The sequence below is a fragment of the Cygnus olor genome, unplaced genomic scaffold (genome assembly GCF_009769625.2).
Source record: "Cygnus olor isolate bCygOlo1 unplaced genomic scaffold, bCygOlo1.pri.v2 scaffold_78_ctg1, whole genome shotgun sequence".
NCBI lineage: Eukaryota > Metazoa > Chordata > Aves > Anseriformes > Anatidae > Cygnus > Cygnus olor.
This window is the reverse complement of record NW_024429178.1, coordinates 6260-28309: the sequence shown is the minus strand read 5'-3', so window position 1 is coordinate 28309 and position 22050 is coordinate 6260. Positions and strand designations below refer to the sequence as shown.

General features: G+C 50.9%; 3 protein-coding genes across 3 annotated transcripts; 1 reads left to right on the top strand and 2 right to left on the bottom strand.

Annotated features, from left to right (window-relative positions):
• Positions 1 to 6917: 6917 nt before the first annotated feature.
• LOC121063412 (olfactory receptor 14C36-like) lies at positions 6918 to 7853 on the top strand. The gene has a single exon (XM_040543832.1). It carries the CDS (start codon positions 6918 to 6920, stop codon positions 7851 to 7853), a length of 936 nt encoding a protein of 311 aa, XP_040399766.1.
• Positions 7854 to 12764: 4911 nt separating this feature from the next.
• On the bottom strand, positions 12765 to 13786 carry LOC121063413 (olfactory receptor 14J1-like). Its single transcript, XM_040543833.1, has one exon. The coding sequence runs from the start codon at positions 13784 to 13786 to the stop codon at positions 12854 to 12856; it is 933 nt and encodes a 310-aa protein (XP_040399767.1). The 3' UTR covers positions 12765 to 12853.
• A 7024-nt stretch (positions 13787 to 20810) lies between these two features.
• On the bottom strand, positions 20811 to 21786 carry LOC121063400 (olfactory receptor 14C36-like). The gene has a single exon (XM_040543822.1). It carries the CDS (start codon positions 21784 to 21786, stop codon positions 20824 to 20826), a length of 963 nt encoding a protein of 320 aa, XP_040399756.1. The 3' UTR covers positions 20811 to 20823.
• Between the last annotated feature and the right edge of the window lie 264 nt (positions 21787 to 22050).

Here is a 22050-nt window from a genome sequence, read left to right as displayed (position 1 = left end):
GGCTGCTCTGTAGGAAGCTGACCTGGTTCCTGGTGAGCAGCACCACTGCTCGTATGGCATCCCTCGTGGTGCCCAGGCCGTCCTCCTCCTGGGCACTGCTCCCTCAGCAGGGTCCCAGTCTGCCCTGATGTGTGGGGTTCCTCTTCCTCCAGTGCAGGACTGGGCTCTTCTCCTCGTAAGTGTCAAGAGGTTTTTGTAGGCAAAAGCCAGCAGTTTCTCAAGGTTCCCCCATGCTGACGCTGCATTCTGTCAGCTGTTAATATCTGCAGGCAGATGGCTCACTCTGGTTATGCTGTCTATTACAAGATAACTGCATCAACAATTGCAGGGAAATTTGGACATTACAGGATTTAGTGGAATAAAACTGCGGCACAGTATCACAGAATGATAGGGGATGGAATTCAACTGGATTCTACCTTTTCTCTGCGTCCTTCTCTTGCATGTTGCCATTTTGTTTGGAACCGCATTCTAAATGTTGTGCGGCTGTGCAGGGACAAAATTAGAAGGTCGAAAGACCAACTGGAGCCCAACCTATCTATTAAGGATAATTAAAAAAATAATGTTTTATTTTAATTCATAAAATTAAAAATAATAATAATAATAAAGGAGGAGTAATGAGAATCTTCATCCTCTATTGGTTGTGGGGGGAAACATAGGTAAAGGTGATGAGGAAAATGTTGAGGTTTTTATTGCTTCCTTTGCCTCAGTCTCCAGCAGCAAGAACAGTTGTTCCCCTGGTACTCAGACTCCTGAACTGGTAGATAGGGACAGCGAGTGGCATGAAGCCCTCATAATCCATGAGGAAAACTTTTGAGACCTGCTACTCCACTTAGATGTATGCAAGTCTATGGGGCCAGATGGGATCCACGTGTTGGTACTGAGGGAGCTGGCAGAAGTGCTCACCAGGCCACTTTCCATCGTTTATCAGCAGTCCTGCCTATCAGGCAAGGTCCCAGTTGACTGGCGACTAGCAAATGTGACGGCCATCTGCAAGAAGGGGCAGAAGGAGCATCTGGGTAACTACAGGCCTGTCAGTCTGACCTCGGTGCTGGGGAAGCTCATGGAGCAGATTATCTTGAGTACCATCACGTAACACTTACAGGACCACCAGGTGACCAGGTCCAGTCAACATGAGTTTATCAAAGCCAGGTCCTGCTTGGCAAATCTGATCTCCTTCTAAGACAAGGTGATGTGCTCAGTGGAGAAAAGAAAGGCCGTGGATGTGGTCTACCTAGACCTTAGTAAGGCTTTTGAAACTGTTTCCCCAAGCATTCTCCTGGGGAAACTGGCTGCTCAAGGCTAGGATGGATGTGTGCTTTATTGGATTAAAAATTGGCTGTATCTTCTTTTTCAGTAATTTCATCAGTGATCTGGATGAAGGGATCGAGTGCACCCTCAGTAAGTTCACAGACGACACCAAGTTAGATGCAAGTGTAGATCAACTCAAGGGTAGGAGGGCTCTGCAGAGGGATCTGGATAGGCTGCACCCATGGGCTGAGGTCAACTGTATGAAGTTCAACAAGGCCAAGTGCTGGGTCCTGCACTTGGGGCACAACAGCCCAACATAATGCTGGGGGAAGGGTGTCTGGACAGCTGCCCAGGGGAAAAGGATCTGGGGATATTGGTGGATAGGCGGCTGAACATGAGCCAGCAGTGTGCTCAGGTGGCCAAGAAGGCCAACAGCATCCTGGCTTGTACCAGGAATACTGTGGTCAGCAGGAGTAGGGAAGTGATTGTCCCTCTGTACTCGGCCCTGGTGAGGCCACACCTTGAGTACTGCGTTCAGCTCTGGGGCCCCCAGCACAAGAAGGACATGGATCTATTAGAACGAGTCCAAAGGAGGGCCACGAGGATGATCAAGGGGCTGGAGCACCTCTCCTCTGAAGACAGGCTGAGGGAGTTGGGGTTGTTCAGCCTGGAGAAGAGAAGGCTCTGGGGAGACCTTACAGCGGCCTTCCAGTACCTAAAGGGGCCTACAGAAAAGCTGGGGAGGGACTCTTCATCAAAGAGAGTAGCGATAGGACTAGGGGTAATGGTTTAAACTGAGAGAGGGTAGATTCAGATTAGACATTAGAAAGAAGTCCTTTCCTCAGAGGGTGGTGAGGAACAGGCTGCCCAGAGAAGTTGTGGATGCCCCATCCCTGGAGGTGTTCAAGGCCAGGTTGGATGGGGCTTTGAGCAACCTGGTCTAGTGGAAGGTGTCCCTGCCCAGGGCAGGGGAGTTGGAATTCTGTGATCTTTAAGGTCCTTTCATACCCAAACTGTTCTGTAATTCTGTAAATATGAAACACAGCACCATACCAGCTACTAGGAAGAGAAATTAACTCTATCGCAGCCAAAACTAGGACAGTATTCACTGCTTATTCCATACCATGTCTGTCATGCTCAGGTCCAACACTTTCCGATTAATCACCACCACCTGTCTTTTCTGTCTTTTGATATTCTCAGAAAAAGATCATCTCCTTAGTCTATTTGTGTCTATAATAATAATAATAAAAATATATTTTATTAATATTATGTTGTTGTTGTTGTTATTATTATTCTTACTATTTCCTTTGTGTCTTATGAATCTGCTTTTATATCAACCTATAAACTGCTTTGCTTTTTTTTTTTTTTTTTTTTTTTTTTTTTTTCCCAGTTCTCTCCTCCATCCCACTGGATGAATAGCTTTGTAGTGCTGAGCTGCCTGCCTGGTCAAACCACAGCAAGTCTTCTTGGTGCCTAGCGTGGAGCACAAAGGTTGAGATGACAGATCTGACCAGAGCATTTTAAAAGTAAGTTGTTCTAAGCATTAGATCAGTTTAACGGTTGCTGATCACAATGTCGATCTTTTTGATCTGGGGTCTGTTGTGCTTGTTTTCGGAATTGTGTTGTATAGCACATTGCTAACTGTCTGTCTTCCACGTCATGCTGTTCATCAATTCTGGGGGCAGGTTTAAGGTTAATCTTTTGCTGTATTGGATAACACTGACTTCTGATAGGATAAAACTATTGCCACCTCTGTACCTCCGGAACCATCTCTTCATCTCTTAGAAACTCTTAATAATTACACTCTTTTACACTTTTTGCCTTTTCTCCTCAGGGACTAAATCTATGCGGGGTGGGGCAGGAGGTGGGGGGGGTGGAACTGGTATGGACAGTGCGGGAGGCCTTTCGCCACTGCTTCACTCTCCCTTTCTCCTTCACCTCCCCCTTCTCCTCCAGGCTAATTACAATAGCTCTTCAAAGCTTTGAATATCCTTGGCACGGTCAAACCAGCATGTTCCTATTTTTAGGTCTCCTGAATGTGATTCAGGTTTTGTGTAAGTTTAGACAACTACTTAAGCATGCCATCCAGAGATCTGTCAGGGGCAAGATAGTTAGGAGTGGCAGGGAGTGTGGGAGGATCTGGGCAGGCACCTAGAGCAGGGGGCACCTCCAGTGCTTTGGAACTTCACCCCAGAACAAGTGCAGAATCCTAAAAAACTGTGAAATGCTTGAAAAAGTGGTGTTATCACCCTGGCATTTCCGAAGAGACACATACCACTGCAGTGTGCTGGCTCTTGGCCTATGCTTACAGAGCCACAATCAGTGCCACTCCAACCTCTGTGACAAGCCCTGCAGCCACTCCAACCCCTCTGACAGACCCTGCAGCCACTACAGCATCTGCAAAATGCCCTGCAGCGACTCCAGCTCCTTTTATGGGCCCTGTGTCTGGGCCAGAACACCAATATTTGTCTGTATCAGTTACTCCTATATGGAAGAAAAAAGAGTGGATATGAAAGTGAGTTTTTTTTTTTTTTTAAAAAAAAAAAAAGGAAAGAAACTCCTACCCAGACAAGAAAGGAGGAGAAAGAAGATGAGGCAGGCTTCAGAAAAGCTGGCCCAGCATGTGAGTAGGAGGACGAAGAGGAAGAGGTCCTAAGAGCATCAGTAATCACGCGATCCCTATCCCCATGCTGCTCTGGTGCTGGGAGAAACGGGGCCCCTCCCTGGAGTTAGGACTCTGTGCATCCTTGGAAGAGGCTGCTTCAGGAGAGGATAGATATTTCAAGGACCCAAAAGGGTATCGGTGGGCTTTTGGCACAGCTGCCTTGGAGACGGAGGACATGATGCTCTTGTCTACCTTGCCTTGGTCTCTCACAGGACCCTTCTGTTGTGGGGTTGATGAGGGCTGAAGGACAGCTGGTGCCAATCACTGCCACAGCCGTGCACCTGAGTCAGTATAGCACCAACTGAGTCCACTGACAGAGGATTGTCATGGCCTGAATGAAGTCATGCAGTGCTGAGTGCTGCCATGCTGGACACGGTAGAGCTTCCCTGCAAACTGGGATCAAAGGCACCCAAGCGTTTTGCCACAACTGATATCGCTAATGCATTTTCTCCATCCGTTTGCCAGCAGATTGAAGGCCACAGCTTGCTTCCAACCTGGAATCGACTGCCCCAGGGCAGGAAACTCAGCCCTACCACTTGCCATGGGCTGCTCCAGACTGCCCTGGAAGAGGAGGAAGCTCCTGAACACCTGCAGTACATCGATGGCATCGTTGTGTGGGGTGACAGAGCAGAGGAAGTGTTTGAGAAAGGGAAGAAAATACTCCAAATTCCTCTCAAAGCTGATTTTGCAGTGAAAGAAATGAAGGTCAAGGGACGTGCACAAGAGATGCTGATGCAGGCTGGCCAGGGTCAGGGGGACCAATGTTCAGAGACAGGTTGAGCATCAGTGAGGGGCTTCTCAGCAATTGCGTGGTGCATCACTTGCTTTGTACATATTAATGTTATTATTGTTATTGTTATTATTGTTATTATTACTATTTTAACTTCAATTTCTGTCTTTTCAAATTTTAAATCACCCACTGTTGTCTGGGCCCTTGTGCTTAGTGACACACATCCAGATTTCCTACACATCAGGGTCACCTTCACACTGCCTTTGTCTCCCTGTCCTCACTGCTCCAATGCTCTGCTCTAACGAGCTCCAAGGGAGGCTGTGTCAGTGCTGGCCCTCAGGGGGACACTGCAGGAAACTTGCCTCTCACTTGGACTTCTGGAGAGATGTCTTCAATTGTCTCTCAGTGCCTGAGGTTCGTGGGCTCCTCCCCAAAGCCCCCCGAGCGGGGATTGCAATGCCTTGGTCTGGGCGTCTGGTGCTGAGCTGGGCCGGGCTCCTGGGACAGAGAGAGCTCCTGGCAAGAGGGCCATGGCGCAGAGAGACAGCTCTGCCCAGGAGCAGCTCCTCTGCACAGCGCAGCAGGGCTGGGGGCTCTGACCGCAGCTGGCACAGGGAGAGGAGAGAAGGAGAGAAGGCTTGGAGGCAGTGAGGAGCCAACAACAGAGGGCAGCGTGTGGCAGGACAGATCTGCAGGCTCTTGGCACCGTGAGTCTCTGGCAGCAGGGCCATGCAGGTGGGGTTGCCACAGGGGTCTTCTACAACTGGCGCATCTGATGCCTGATAGCATCTGTCGGGATGCGTCTCTCTGTTTCTCCAGCAAGGAGTAGAAGATGTTTTAGAGAATGGCATTTATGGTTGGTTTTTTGAAGAGAAAGACCAAGGCAGGGGCTACCTGAAATGCAAACCTTTTTCTGTAGGCTGTGCTTTCAGATTCCTGCAGTGGAGGGGAGGCATGGTAATGGACTGTCAGGATTGTACAGGAGACTGAGACTCCTGGAGCATTGCACTGAGAAATCAGGATGTCAGTGATGAAATTTGCAAAGTACCTTCCCAAACTTCATCTCATGGACTGCACCAACATCACATTGTGGTCCTCTCAGGCTTTATCCTACCTGATCTTTGGGAGGTACAACCCCCCTGTCTTTGGGAGGTTTCTGCAGGCCAAAGCAGAGCACACAGCATTTGCAATGAGCAGGAGCTGCCTCCTCTGCAGGCAGAGCTGCAGCACAGGAGGGTCTGCTGAGTGTCCGTCTGTCCCTCTCTGGCCTTGCCTCCCCTAGCAGCAGGACGCTGCCATTCCTCCTGGCTTCTGCACCTGGCCGTGCTGCTGCTGGTCTTGTTCCCAGGCTGCCTGGGGATGGGGGTTTCACCTGCCCATGGAGTGAGCCGTCGGGGTGCTTGGGGGAAGGGGAGTACGGGGACAGGGTGAGGGGTCTGGAGATGGGCACTTGGAGCCTGGATTCCTCTACTCCCAGCAGTGTCCAGGTTTTATAGGCACAGGAACAAACACCACAGGGAAGTGTTCACAGCACTGAGGCTGCCACCATTTAAGAAATATTTGGGCAACACCCTCAAGCATGTGGACCAATTTTTGGGTGCTTATATACACATTCAGGGGTGGGATTTGATGATCCTTGTGGAACCCTTCCAAGTCAGGATATTCTATGATTCTATGACTCTATGAACCTCTGAATGCAATTGTCCTGCATCTCAGGTGGATGCCAGTACAGGGCAGCTGTGACCAGCTGTGATGGGCAGACTGGCTGGCCTCTCTAAAGAACACTCTGCATTAAAGGGACGGTCCCTTTGCCTCTGACGATCCACAGGTTTTCTCTTGGAGTGCAGCAGAAATGCCCAGGATTTCTGCCTTAGAAAATGTCCTCAGCATTGGGGTGGGCAGCTAGACAAAAAAATACAAAAATAAATCCCCACAGCCATGCTCTGCAAATGGGTGAATTGTGAGCAACAATATGGAAAAGCTCTTTATTAGCAGGTGACTTGAATCTGAAATGAGCCAATGTTCCTCTTAACCTCTTGCTGTTGGGCAGGACTGCCTCATGTGTTGCTCACAGCAGAATCCCCTATTCACTGGGATATCCTCAGGCAGCGTTAGTAAGACCTCCTGAAAGGCACCTGCCAACTGTAATCCTGAAAGAGGACAGTCATTACGTTGGATTAACTGAGAAACAGAAAAAGATTTTCTCATAAAAGTTTTGGGCTTTATTAATGTTTTTTTCCCCCTGGGACAGAAACCCATGCCAAGAACCACCAAATGGCCAACAGCAGCTCCATCACTGAGTTCCTCCTGCTGGCATTCGCAGACACGCGGGAGCTGCAGCTCCTGCACTTCGCGCTCTTCCTGGGCATTTACCTGGCTGCCCTCCTGGGCAACGGCCTCATCCTCACCGCCGTAGCCTGCCACCACCGCCTCCACACCCCCATGTACTTCTTCCTCCTCAACCTCGCCCTCCTCGACCTGGGCTGCATCTCCACCACTCTCCCCAAAGCCATGGCCAATGCCCTCTGGGACACCAGGGCCATCTCCTATCAAGGGTGTGCCGCACAGGTCTTTCTCTTTGCCTTCTTGGTAGGAGCAGAGTATTCCCTTCTCACCATCATGTCCTACGACCGCTACGTTGCCATCTGCAAACCCCTGCACTACGGGAGCCTCGTGGGCAGCGGAGCTTGTGCCCAGATGGCAGCAGCTGCCTGGGGCAGTGGCTTTCTCAATGCTGTCCTGCACACGGCCGCTACATTTTCCCTGCCCCTCTGCCAAGGCAATGCTGTGGACCAGTTCTTCTGTGAGATCCCCCACATCCTCAAGCTCTCTTGCTCAGATGCCTACCTCAGGGAAGTTGGGGCACTTGTGTTTAGTGTTTCTTTAGTCTTTGGTTGTTTTCTTTATATTGTGCTGTCCTATGTGCAGATCTTCAGGGCGGTGCTGAGGATGCCCTGTGAGCAGGGCCGGCACAAAGCCTTTTCCACGTGCCTCCCTCACATGGCTGTGGTCTCCCTTTTTGTCAGCACTGCCATGGTTGCCTACCTGAAGCCCCCCTCCATCTCCTCCCCATCCCTGGACCTGGTATTTGCATTTTTGTACTCAGTGGTGCCTCCAGCAGTGAACCCCCTCATCTACAGCATGAGGAACCAGGAACTGAGAAATGCACTAAGGAAATTACTTTCATACATATTTCTGAAGCATCAATAATATGCTCACCATCCTAACAGTACTAAGAGAATTCCTCACAAAATGTTTTCTGAACTTGTTAAGTCTTATTTTTTAAAATGTGTGATAATATTATTTTAATTTAAGGAAATTTCTTCTCATCCTTCTACCTGTTAATTTTTATTTTTACCCAGTCATCTACTGTACTTTAAGAACCAAACTTCGTGTGTAGATAAAGACAATAAAGAAGCCATGAGATATTCTAAGCTCTCAGATCCCATCTCATTCTCTGAACGGAGAAGGGGCTCAGGGCCAAAAGCCCAGCTGTCACATTTAGGAACAGCCCTGGTGGCCCTTGGGGCTGCGCATCACTGCTCAGTGGGGCAATGTGGAGCTTCACGGACCGGAATCTGGAGCTGCTCTGTGCCTGGGCCAGGCCTCTTGTGCTGGTGCGGGGAGCGGGGCTGGCCCTTGGGGACACAGACACTCTGGGCTGGGGATCTCCCAGGCAGGAGACCAGGGCTCCTGCAGCTTCACGGCCCTCCATCTCCTGAGCCGTGGCTGGCCCCAGCCCGGGGGCTGCTGGGGACGCCCAGAGCCGCCTTTGTCCCAGCAGCTGCGGTGCCTTGCGAGGGGCTGGGGCTGTGGTGGCCGTGCCCAGAGCCCTGCAGCAGCCTGCGGTGGGCACTGCCCTGGGGCCAGCCCAGCCTGGGCTGCTGGGCTGGGGAGAGGTCCGGGAGGTGGGGAGAGGTGGGCAGGGGCTGCGCTGGGCTGGGCAGTGCCCGGCAGAGGGCACCAGCAGCGTCAGGGAGCAGTGGCAGCATGCAGGGGAGGGCTCCCAGCAGGGCCTGGTGCTGCAGAACCAGGGCTGGGGAAGGGAGCCCAGAGCTGCAGGGGCAGGGGACAGGAGGCCGCTCTGGGCCCTTGCTGGCATGGGCAGAGCAGGAAGGGGGCCCAGGGCATTCGTCCCCTCACCGCAGCCTGCCAGGTCCAGCACAAAACTCACGGAGCGTCCAGGGCAAGGCTCTGCCCCATGGTACACAGGGAGAGGGCAAAGCCTCTCTGAAGAAGAGGCTGAAACTGAAAAAGATCCCTCCGCTGCCCCGTGGTGTGACAGAGCCAGGGTGGGACAGGTTACCTTTATTTGATGTAGTTCTTGTGTAATTTGCATTGGTGATGGCACAAAAAGACAGTTCCTTCACTAGGGATGTACATCCTTCTTCATGTTAGGACGCAACTCAGCATCCTTCACTCTGCTTTATCTCACAGATGAACTGGATTAGGTCTCCTTCATCATTCTGAGGCACAGTGCAATACTTTTTCCCTTCTGCTACTCCAGCACAATATGTGTGACTTTCCCTTACTCTGTGCATTGACCTGATGGATCATTTCACATTTTTCACTTTCATATCCCTAGTAGGAAGGGGACGATTCCCCAAAGTGGGGCAAGCTGATGGGTTCTGGCTCAGCCATTTGAAGCATGCTATACTTGAGTCTTTCAGCCTGAATTTGCTAAAGATGACCCAGGAAGGTAAATGCATGTTCAAGTGTCTCGTAGGAATAAGGGAAAGTATCTCAGGTTCCCAATGGCCACTTCAAATCTAAGTCAATCCCATGAATGCACTGAAGAAGGGGTTTGTCTTTGAAGGGGTTTCCTGGGCTGGGCTGGGCTGCAGTTACAGGGACAAAGACCACTGCTGGCAGTGGAGGTGCCCTGGGAACTCCACCTGGCTCCACCTGATTTTCCCAAAGGGCTCCGGTCTCCTGCAGGTCTTCTCTGACATCTGCTGGTCCAGGGAAGTGCCTCAAACACAACGGGGCCACAGGAGGTTTTCCCTGGTTATGCTTACGGTCAGACAGCAAAGTTCTGCCTGAATACGCAGTAATTTTTTAGTACTTAACTAATAAAGCATCTACTCATCAGCTCAAATGATTCAATCCCTTCTGTTAAATGTCTCACGTGAGTGATAATTTCTATCATGAAGAAATGTGAATTTCCTTCATCTATATTAATCGCAGGAGAAGAAATACTGGTGTTCACCTGTACTTGCATTGTCATCACTTTGTCTATCATTGTGTGTTCCCTCATATTCCAGGAAGAAAATCTGACTTGATTACACAGAACATGCTGAATGTCCCCTTTCCAGCTGCCTGTCTGGACCCATGCACTTCCCATGGTTCTCCTGCTTTGCCCTCCCCTTACTCTTTGATCATTCAGACTGCTCTCACCAACCCAGTTGCTGCTTTGAGTTTCAGGGAGTTCCAGCTCGCCCATCTCTCAGCAGTCTGTCTAATGGTTTCCTTAGCAAGAAACTCATCATTTATCATTGAATTAGTATGATATGTGTTAATATTAACACGATTATTTTTAATTTCCTATTAATCAGTGTAAAATACATCTTGTACAGTCATCCTTTTGGGAAGGTAAAGTTCACTGGAGGCTAGAAAATGAGGAACTTGAAATTTGTTTGTTTATTTTCTGGTTTTTTTTTTGAAAATTGCAGCATGATTTCCTGCTGTTTGTTTTTACATAGCAAAAACCTTGCTCTTCCTACATAAGCAGGGCTTCAAAGGAGTAACCCTTGACCAATATCTATAGGAAAATGATGCTCCAAACTGAAATGGAACAAAATTCAGCCTTTAAAATGAGGAGAGATTTTTATTAGGTGCTCTTTGAAATCTTCCTCTTTAACTACACCATGAAAGCTCTCTAATTAGCTGAACAAGTCTAGAAGACGTGAAGAAGATTATGGGAGAGATATGTCTGCTTGGGACGTTCTGCATTTTAATGAGTTCCATGGCGTATTTTGGTGCTCAGTCTATGAAGCTCAGGTACTGAAAGGAGAATGATGTAGCTGCTTGAGAAGGTAAAGTCAGAAGGAAAAGTTGAAGTGACTTGGAGTATTAATGGGCCCCACTGAGGGCTGTTACTAAGAAAGCCTCCCCAGGGACTTGTTAGGGCAGATAATTGGAGGCCATGATTGCAGACAGGCAAAGCGCTGTGCTGAGAAAAGTCTTGGTTGGTTTTGGTGAAGCAGAAGGGCCAAGGCCTGACCCCAGCCACTGGGAGGGGAGATCCTGCACCCCCACGTCTGGCTCAGGGCTCTTCTTGGGGTCTGTAGGATGTGGTGGGCAGTGGGATGCCACGAGAAGAACTTCATTATGACACATCCCCACCCCTGCACAGGGTATCAAGGAAGCAGTGAGGCCCCATTACAATGACTATATCTCGTCTCCTCAGAAGCTCTAGCCAAAGGGACAAAAACGTCAGGGCTGTTGGGGCCTTCCCTTCCTGCCAGCACCGTCTGCCTTCTCCTCTGCAGGCTTTCCTATGCTGTCCCACTCTTTGCCCTATTTCCTTGAAGTCTGCAGACACCCATCTCTGTCCACCACCTTGCTCTCATCCCAGCATTTCCACCATTTCACCCATGTCTCATCAACCCTCATCAACCGTTCCTTGAAACACAAAGCATGGTGTGATCATAGACTCTCTTTCGGTGACCTGTGTCACTACAGCATGACCCTTTGAGGGACATTTCTTCCTCCTCATGGCCAGTGCCAACCTTCCAAGGTGTACTTTGTGGCAGTTTCTCTCCTGCTCTTTCCTACTACCAAAGAAAGCTCCATCAGGGTGGAAACCACTCCTGAAGTAGGCATCCCAACCCATCAGGCTCCTTGCGGCCTGTCAGCCAAGCAGACAGAAGTCACCTCGCCAGCATCTCCCAAGCCCTGGGCCTGCTGCTGGCCTAGCAGGGCCACTGGCACATGTCAGCCCCAAAGTGCCGATCCCAGGGAGAAGCCAAGGGTGACGTGCCACCTACAGACAGAAGGGACCTCACAGTCCCTTTCCGTGACACGTTCCTGCTGCTGCCCTATGAGCTGCAGAGACAGAAGTGACCTCACAGTCACCGCCCCAGTCACATTCCTCCTGCTGGGGCAGGAGATCCTGACGCAGAGCTGACCTCTCTAGTCTCTTTGGGACTAGGGCTCACTTTTCTGGGTTAGAAATTTATCAAATGTGTTGGTCTGCTTAGGGTGTCAGGTCTTTGGTTAGGTTATTGGCAAGTTTTGTGGAATAGTTTTTGTTCTACGTCTGCCTAGAAGTCTAAGTTTAATAGAGGATTTTAATGCTAGTGTTGAAGACAGGGATTAGTGTGAGCACAAGAGTAAAGGCAAGGGAATGGGCTATGGGCTGAGTTTTGCTTCATGGAATACTTTGAGTTCAAGCATTAGACTAGTGGATTCCTGTCAGGGTGCTGGAGTAGCATTTAGGTTTAGAGATTTAGGTTACTCTTATTGCTACTCTTATTGTTATTGTAGGAATTTAGGTTACTCTTATTAGCCAATAAAAATGGGTAACGTCCTTACATCATTATTTCAATTCAGTGTTAAAGCAGCATCAACATTACCTGAAGCCTCTTACCTCTACGAAATCATTGTAAAGGTTCGCTCATCCTTCCCCCTCCCTCTCTAGGATGGGGGGAGAGAATTAGAAAGAAGTGAAAACTTGTGGGTTTAGATAACTAGAAAGGGTTTATTAGGACAGCAAAGAAATGAAAATAATAATAATAATAATAATGCTACAAACAAGTGATGCACAATGCAATTGATCACCACCCGTTGACCGATGCCCAGCCTATCCCCGAGCAGCCGGACCCCCACCCCACCCCGGCTAGCCACCCCTATATATTGTTTAGCACGACGCCAGATGGTATGGAATACCCCTTTGGCCAATTGGGGTCAGCTGTCCAGGGTCTGTCCCCTCCCAGCTCCTGCTGCATCCCCAGCCTGCCCGCTGGCAGGACAGAGCGAGAAGCTGAAAAGTCCTTGGCTTGGTGTAAGCACTGCTCTGCAACAATTAAAACATCAGCATGTTATCAGCGCTCTTCTCATCCTAATCCAAAACATAGCACCCTACCAGCTACTAGGAGGAACATTAATTCTGTCCTACCTGAAACCAGGACAAATGCGATACCTAAGGGTCACAAGTTGCCTGAGATTAACTTGAGTTAAACTAGAAAAGAGAGATAGACAGTTCCTTACTAAGTAAATACTACAACTAGAATCAGTTTCTTCAGTGTGGCTTTCAGCTCCTGGTTCCTCATGCTGTAGATGAGGGGGTTCACCGTTGGAGGCACCACTGAGTAAAGAACTGCCACCATCAAGTCCAAGGATGGGGAGGAGATGGAAGGGGGCTTCAGGTTGGCAAATATGGCAGTGCTGACAAACAGGGAGACGACGGCCAGGTGAGGGAGGCACGTGGAAAAGGCTTTGTGCCGGCCCTGAGAAGAGGGCATCCTCAGCACGGCCCTGAAGATCTGCACATAGGACAGCACAATGAAAACAAAGCAACCAAATGCTAAACATGCACTAACCACCAGAAGTCTAACTTCCTTTAGGTAGTCTGAACTTGAGCAGGAGAGCTTGAGGATCTGGGGGATTTCACAGAAGAACTGGTCCACAGCATTGCCTTGGCACAGGGGCAGGGAAAATGTAGTGGCCGTGTGCAGGACAGCATTGAGAAAGCCACTGCCCCACGCAGCTGCTGCCATCTGGGCACAAGCTCTGCTGCCCACGAGGCTCCCGTAGTGCAGGGGCTTGCAGATGGCAACGTAGCGGTCGTAGGACATGACAGTGAGAACATAAAATTCTGACGCAATCAAGAAGACAAACAGAAAGACCTGTGTGGCACACCCTTGATAGGAGATGGCCCTGGTGTCCCAGAGGGCATTGGCCATGGCTTTGGGGAGAGTGGTGGAGATGCAGCCCAGGTCGAGGAGGGCGAGGTTGAGGAGGAAGAAGTACATGGGGGTGTGGAGGCGGTGGTGGCAGGCTACGGCGGTGAGGATGAGGCCGTTGCCCAGGAGGGCAGCCAGGTAGATGCCCAGGAAGAGCCCGAAGTGTAGGAGCTGCAGCTCCCGCGTGTCTGCGAATGCCAGCAGGAGGAACTCACTCACAGAGCTGCTGTTGGGCATTTTCTGACTCTGGACTCAGTTGTCTTTTGGAGAAGAAAAGGCAGAAGAAGTTAGAACAGATTACTCTGAGGAAAACATTGGAAGCCTTCGAGCACCCCCAGCCCAAGCCTCTCTGTTTGCAGGAGAACCTTTCTGCAGCTCTCTTGCTTGAGCTGCGGCTGGTGCTGGCTGAGAATGGCACTGGGAGCAGGGGCTGCTGTGAGCTCCAGAGGAGTCCTTCCTGCTGTGAAGCAGGCTGGAAGCAGGAACGCGGAGGAAACTCAAGTTCAGTCCACTGATCAGGTAAATGAAATTCGCAGTGCTGTTTCAAAAAATGTACCCCAATGCAGAACAGAGCCGCAGATGCCACTGCTGAACACTCCTGTTCTCAGCTGCCCTGTGTCACCTTTCTGACAGCTGCAGGACCGTCCTGCTGAGGTGTTTCCCTGGGAAGAAACTGGAGAGAGCTGAGAGCAGAGAAGCCCCAGTCCAAGTGCAGCTGGGCAGAATCCTCACATTGTCTCTTGGTGTCTGAGCAGGATCTTCGGTCTTCCCTCCTAGCCAGGGCTGCTGAGGCCTCACTCCAGCTGCCCACAGACAGCCATCCAGCAGCACAGGCATGGCCTTAGAACAGAGGTGTCTCCTCCTCGGGGCACCTGGATAACACAAGGATGCCACGAGAGAGCTGCATCCTGCTGAAGAACAGCCTGCAGACCAGGAGGATGCCCCACAGACAGAGCTGGATATTCACAAACTGGGGTGTCCCAATATTCAGTCTGCATCTCCTGCAGTTTCTGGTGGAGGCTTGGCCACTTGGCTCTTGGCTGACCAGGGGCAGCTGGATTATGACACTCCACGGGTCTTCTGCCAGACTTCCTCACATCGCAGTGCCATCCAGCAGGACTCCCAAAGTCTACTGCATTGCCCACTGCCCTCCCAGAAACAACACCCAGCAGGAGACCCTTCCAGGACATGCAGCTGCATGGCCCTGCAGCCAGAGACTTCCCTTGTCAAGGGCTGTGCAGATTTCTCCTGCAGGCAGCTCTCAGCATCTTCCCACTGCCAAGTGCCTCCAAGCCCTCTCTCCTTGTCTCCTCTCCCCGTGCCAGCTGCGGTCAGAGCCCCCAGCCCTGCTGCGCTGTGCAGAGGAGCTGCTCCTGGCCAGAGCTGTCTCTCTGCACCACGGCCCTCTTGCCAGGAGCTCTCTCTGTCCCAGGAGCCCGGCCCAGCTCAGCACCAGACGCCCAGCCCAAGGCATTGCAATCCCCCCTCGGGGGGCTTTGGGGAGGAGCCCACGAACCTCAGGCACTGAGAGACAATTGAAGACATCTCTCCAGAAGTCCAAGTCAGAGGCAAGTTTCCTGCAGTGTCCCCCTGAGGGCCAGCACTGACCCAGCCTCCCTTGGAGCTCGTTAGAGCAGAGCATTGGAGGCAGTGAGGACAAGGAGACAAAGGCAGAGTGAAGGTGACCCTGATGTGTGGGGAAACTGGATGTGTGTCACTAAGCACAAAGGCCAGGCCTTGACCCCCAGCCCCTGGGAAGGGAGATCCTTTCCCTTCACACACTGCTCAGGGCTCTTCCTGGGGCAGGAGGAGATGGGGATGTGCACGGGCAAGTGCAGGAGAATGGTCCAAGCCCTGCCTGGTTCATGGGTGGTGGCGAGGAGGCAATGAGGCCCTGGTGCTTTACCGATAAGCTGTCTCCTCCTAGGCCTTAGTGGCAGAGACAACAGCCAGAGCCATGGACACAAAGACCTGGGTCCTGTTGGGACTCTCAGGCTTGCCACAGCCCTTGATCCTCTCCAAACCAGGCTGTTCTAAGGACTCCCACAGCTGCACCTCTTCCCCTGTTGGCCCTAGATCCTTATCTATGCCGTGTCACACCGGATCTGAGCTGAGTCTGATAACTCAGATCTTCTTGGTGGCCATGCTCCTCGTAAGGCAGCTCTGTAGGAAGCTGGCCTGGTTCCTGGTGAGCAGCACCACTGCTCGTATGGCATCCCTCGTGGTGCCCAGGCCCTCCTCCTCGTGGGCACTGCTCACTCAGCAGGGTCCCAGTCTGTCCTGATGGGTGGGGTTCCTCTTCCTCTGCTGTAGGACTGGGCTCTTCTCCTTGTAAAGGTCAAGATGTTCCTTCATGCAAAATCCTGCAGTTTCTCAAGGTTCCCCTGGACTGATGCTGCATTCCGTCACGTGTTAATGTCTCCAGGCAGACAGTTCAACCTTCATGTGATTGTGTTATCTCTGACAAGACAGCAGCATCAGGAGCTGCAGGGAAGTTTGGATAATAGAGGAGTAACCAGCTGAATGGAATTGCAGCTCAGAGTCACAGAAGGGCAGGGGATGGAAGGCTGCCAGGTTCCACCTCCTCTGTGCGTCCTTCTCATGCATGCGTTCATTATGTCTGGTGCTGTGTCCTGAATATTATGGGGTTGTGCAGGTCAAAATTAGAAGGGCCAAAGCCCTGCTGGAGCTCAATCCTTCTATTACCGTCAAAGACAATAAAAACTGTTTACATAATTACTTTAATAAAGGAGGATTAAGGAGAATCATCATCTTTTACCGGATGTGGGGGGAAACCTGGTGACAAGAGATGAGGTAAAGGCTGAGGCACTTAATGTCTTCTTTGCATCAGGCTCTAGCAGTAAGAGCAGTTGTTCCCCTGGATATTTCTTCCTCCTCATGGCCAGTGCCAACATTCCAAGGTGCACTTTGTGACAGTTTTTTCTCTCCTGCTCTTTCCTACTACCAAAGAAAGCTCCATCAGGGTGGAAACCACTCCTGAAGTAGGCATCCCAACCCATCAGGCTCCTTGCGGCCTGTCAGCCAAGCAGACACAAGTCACCTCACCAGCATCTCCCAAGCCCTGGGCCTGCTGCTGGCCTTGCAGCTTCTTGGCTAGACACAGCCAAGCCTTGTGCCTCGTGCTGTCCAGTGCTGGACTCAAGCAGAAGGGACAGGACAACCCCTATGCGGGCCTACTTTCTGTCTGGGTCCTCGTGGGGATGGAGGCAGAGGGGATCCCACAGTCAGCATGCCAAGCAGGGGCCTTCTGCTGGCCTAGCAGGGCCACTGGCAGGTGTCAGCCCCAAAGTGCCGATCCCAGGGAGAAGCCAAGGCTGACGTGCCACCTACAGACAGAAGGGACCTCACAGTCCCTTTCCGTGACACGTTCCTGCTGCTGCCCTATGAGCTGCAGAGACAGAAGTGACCTCACAGTCACTGCCCCAGTCACATTCCTCCTGCTGGGGCAGGACATCCTGAGGCAGGGCTGACCTCTCTCTAGTCCCCTAGGGACTTGGTTTTCAATTTCTGGCTTAGAGTTTAAGCAAAGTTACAGTGGCAGGGTTCCCAAGCAACTAGGGCTCACCTTTCTGGGTTAGAGAGTGGGCAAAACTTTACTGGGAAGGTTTGGTGTTCTTCTGTGGATATCAGTTCTGTGGTTAGGTAAGCTCTGTTATGTTTGTTGTTGTTGTTGTTGTTGTTGTTGTTGTTGTTGTTTTTTCTGGCCTGCCACGAAGTCTAGGGTTAAACAGAGCATTTTAATACTAGTATTAAGGGAAGGGATCAGTGTGAGCGAGAGAGTAAAGGTAAGGGAAAGGGGAATGGCCTGAGTTTTCCTTTAAGTGATACTTGGAGTTCAAGCATAGAGAAATGGATTCCTGTCAGAGTGTTGGAGTAGCATTTAGGTTTAGGGATTAAAATTTCTGGTTCAAGTAAGGTAAGGGCCATATGTGACTGTTTTAAGTCAGTGTTACCACAGCATCTACATTACATGAATCCTCTTACCTCTACGAAATCATTAATTTGTGCTGGCCAAGCTCTTCTTCCCACCCCAAAATCTCACATCTCTCTTGTCCAGGCTGCTCCTGACCTCCCCATAGCTTATTGGGATCAGCTTTCGGATGACAGGGTTTGGATGTTAGTTGTTCACAGAATCACAGAATCGTCTAGGTTGGAAGAGACCTCCAAGATCATCTAGTCCAACCTCTGTCCTAACACTAACAAGACCTCCACTAAACCATATCACTAAGGACTACATCTAAACGTCTTTTAAAGACCTTCAGGGATGGCGACTCAACCACTTCCCTGGGCAGCCCATTCCAATGCCTAACAACCCTTTCAGTAAAGAAGTTCTTCCTAATATCCAACCTAAACCTCCCCTGGCGCAACTTGAGCCCATTCCCCCTCGCCCTGTCACCAGGCACGTGGGAGAATAGACCAACCCCCACCTCTCTACAACCTCCTTTAAGGTACCTATAGAGAGCGATGAGGTCTCCCCTGAGCCTCCTCTTCTCCAGGCTGAGCAACCCCAGCTCCCTCAGCCGCTCCTCGTAAGACTTGTGTTCCAGATCCCTCACCAGCTTCGTTGCCCTTCTCTGGACTCGCTCGAGCACCTCCATGTCCTTCTTGTAGCGAGGGGCCCAAAACTGAACACAGTACTCGAGGTGCGGCCTCACCAGAGCCGAGTACAGGGGGACAATCACCTCCCTAGACCTGCTGGCCACGCTGCTTCTTATACAAGCCAGGATGCTATTGGCCTTCTTGGCCACCTGAGCACACTGCTGGCTCATATTCAGCTGCCTGTTCATGTATGGCATTAGGGACTACGGCAAACCTTTCTGGGTGAGAGCTTAAGCAAATATTGAGTGGGAGGGTTTGGTGTTGTGCTTGGGGTGTCACGTCTGTGGTTAGGGTATGTGCAAGCTTTTTGCTTTAGTGTTTTGTTTAGGTCTGCAAGAAGACTTGGGTTAAATAGAGCATTTTAATGCTTGTGTTAAAGGCAGGGATCAGGGTGAGCAAGAGAGTAAAACTAAGGGAAAGGTGGTATGGACTTATTTTGGCTTCAAGGGATATTGTGGTCAAAACTTAGAGCAGTGGATTCCTGTCAGGGTATGGAGTGGCATTTAGATTTAGGTATTAATGTTACAGGTTAAAATAGGGTAAGGGCCTCACATGACTGCTTTAAGTCTGTGTTATGGTGGGATCGACATTACCTGAGCATTCTTACCTCTCCAAAATCATTAGCTTCTGCTGGCCAAGCTCCTATTCCCTCCCCCAAATTTCACATCTCTCCTGGCCAGGCTTCTCCTGACTTCCCCATATCAGTCATCTTCTTAGAGGCAGCTTTCTGATGGCTTTCATGAACTCAGAGTATCTGTCTCACCTCTGCTGGCTACTCTGCTCCTGAGAAAGAAGCAGCTCCTAAGCCTGCATGGAGAAGGACACAAAGGCTGTAGAAGCATCATTCACAATGTGCCCAGCAGCTCTGCAACACCACAAAAGTGTGCTTCCTACCTTCAGTTTTGGTTCCAGAAAGTTCCTATGGACACAGGGTAAGTTTTTCCAGGTCCTCATGCAGGCTTTATGTTCCCCCAGGCATCCCCCAGTCAGTGGCCCCCTCTGTGTAGAAAACTGAAAGCAGCCATGAAGGATGAGTTAGGCAAATGCTGAAACCTCTGAAATGACAACACCTATTCAAGACCTCTTCCTCTATGGGGCCTACCCAGTACTTAGGAAGAGAGGATCTCACAAACTGTGTGCAAAGCAGATGCATCTGCTGGCCTGTCATGCAGACCAGCAGATGTGAGCCTAAAGGCACAGATCCCAGCCAGGAGTCAAAGGATGACCTGTCAGCTGCTTCAGAAAAAAGTCACCTCACAGGCCACTTAACAGCCATTAGCTTCCTACTGGACTTGGAGCTTCTGAGGCACCACGGAGCTCATAATACCACACCTACAAAACACCCCCTTTTTGCCCAGAATCTGCCCAGGTAGAAGTGATCTGGTTGTGATCCTTCCAGCCCATGGCACACCTCCTGGGCTCCCAGCCTCTCTGACACACAGGAGCCAGTGCCGTGCCAGTTCTGGGAGGTGCTAGGGCAGGAGGGCCCTTGCAGTCAAATCATTCACCAAATTCCTTTGCTGGGGCTGCTGCGTGCCCTGGGGCTGCAGAGCTCTCCTCTGCCTGCTCACAGCAGACTGAGCACTTGAGCTGTGGTCAGTCCACATGGGAAAGGCTCACGCTCTGCGGGCTCCATTTACTGCTCTCTCCCGGGCTCACGATGCCTCTGCTGATGCCCTCAGCTCTCCTGGCAGCTCCTGATTCCCTCTGCAAAAACATTCATTTGCCATCAGCCACATCTTGTGCTATAGAGGCCCAGGCACTGAGGCCTTTGGACTTGGAGTCGATTCACCATCTCCATGGGCATTGGCCACCAACAAGGAACCTCTGAAGCAGACCCAAATCCCTAAAAGTCCATGCTGGGATTGCTCTCCCCATAACAACCTGGAAAGAAGGAAAGCACAGGCCCACTTTGGAGTCTCTTCCTGGGGCTTGATCTTGACAGCAGCTTTGCAGGAAGGCCTCAGCCTTCAGGCAGTGCCGAAGGAGATCCCCCCTTAGGTGGGAAGTGCTGCAGCGCAGGTCAGCTGTGCCACTGCCGTGCCCACTGCCTGTCCCTGCCTGCAGTCCCAGCACAGCCCCACAGCAGCACTGGCACCAAGCTACAGGAGCAGCCGGGCCTGACCCCACCAGCAGGGCTCAGCACGAGAGGGTGGCAGTGGCAAGAGAGCAGCTCTGCATGCCCCAAGCGCTGGTGCTCCCTGGCCGTGCTGCTGGCATGGGACTCTTTTCCTCTGCAGCCCTGCACACGGCACTGCCCCTGCAGAGCCAGAGCAGCTCTCAGAGGAAGGACGTCACACAAGGAAGGCAGTGCAGCCTCCTTTCTCTTGTTTATGTTCACAGGGAGATAGGCTCCTCATTTATAGAGTCTCAGTATATACATTCAACACATGCATACTGAAATGGAAGTGGAAAAACAGGCTCTTTCTTTTATTTAAATTCACAGAGGGCCTGGCTCCTCATATACAGGATCTCTGAGCTATACTCGACAGGTACATACTGTAAAAGAAATGAGATGAATCTTATCATTCTCATGGGAAACTTTAGCTGTATTAAAACAAAGAAAGTCCTGTAACGAAAACACTCATAAATACACAAACACACAAAAATAATCATATATATAATATTAGTTGTTCTTGTAGTCATTGACATTATTAGTCATCTGCAGAGGTAGAATGGAAATTTATTGCTTCCGAAACACATCTAGTCATTAATTTCCACAGCGCATGTTTGAGCTCCTGGTTCCTCATGCTGTAGATGAGGGGGTTCACTGCTGGAGGCACCACCGAGTACAGAACTGCCACCACCAGGTCCAGGGATGGGGAAGAGATGGAGGGGGGCTTCAGGTAGGCAACCATGGCAGTGCTGACAAACAGGGAGACCACGGCCAGGTGAGGGAGGCACGTGGAAAAGGCTTTGTGCCGGCCCTGAGAAGAGGGCATCCTCAGCACTGCCCTGAAGATCTGCACATAGGACACCACAATGAAAATAAAACAACCACATCCTAAAGTAACACTAAACACAAGTGCCCCAACTTCCCTGAGGTAGGCATCTGAGCAGGAGAGCTTGAGGATCTGGGGGATTTCACAGAAGAACTGGTCCACAGCATTGCCTTGGCAGAGGGGCAGGGAAAATGTAGTGGCCGTGTGCAGGACAGCATTGAGAAAGCCACTGCCCCAGGCAGCTGCTGCCATCTGGGCACAAGCTCTGCTGCCCACGAGGCTCCCGTAGTGCAGGGCCTTGCAGATGGCAACGTAGCGGTCGTAGGACATGACAGTAAGAGTATAATATTCTGCTGATATGAAGAAGAGAAAGAAAAAGACCTGTGCAGCACACCCTTGGTAGGAGATGGCCCTGGTGTCCCAGAGGGCATTGGCCATGGCTTTGGGCAGAGTGGTGGAGATGCAGCCCAGGTCGAGGAGGGCCAGGTTGAGGAGGAAGAAGTACATGGGGGTGTGGAGGCGGTGGTGGCAGGCTACGGCGGTGAGGATGAGGCTGTTGCCCAGGAGGGCAGCCAGGTAGATGCCCAGGAAGAGCCCGAAGTGCAGGAGCTGCAGCTCCCGCGTGTCTGCGAATGGCAGCAGGAGGAACTCAGTGATGGAGCTGCTGTTGGGCATTTACTGTCTTTGGTCATGGACACTGCCAAATGAGAAAAAAAAATATAGAGAGTGTTATGCGTAATGTCTGTGAGCAAAATTCAGTAAATTCCAAATTAAAGCCTTACATTCCCTGTTTCCCAGAAGACTTCTGTCTATCTCCCTGTCTGGAGCCCTGCTCTGTGCTTGCTGAGTGTCCTGTACACTGCAGATGCCTCTGCCCAGCAGCTCCCAATGAGCCTGCTCTGCTCCATTGGAGGTCCCAAGAGGGAAGGTTCCTGGGAA

What these genes read in the sequence shown, in the direction of transcription:
- LOC121063412 (XM_040543832.1), top strand. Translation starts at nt 6,918, where the DNA reads ATGGCCAACAGCAGCTCCATCACTGAGTTCCTCCTGCTGGCATTCGCA.
- LOC121063413 (XM_040543833.1), bottom strand. Translation starts at nt 13,786, where the DNA reads ATGCCCAACAGCAGCTCTGTGAGTGAGTTCCTCCTGCTGGCATTCGCA.
- LOC121063400 (XM_040543822.1), bottom strand. Translation starts at nt 21,786, where the DNA reads ATGCCCAACAGCAGCTCCATCACTGAGTTCCTCCTGCTGCCATTCGCA.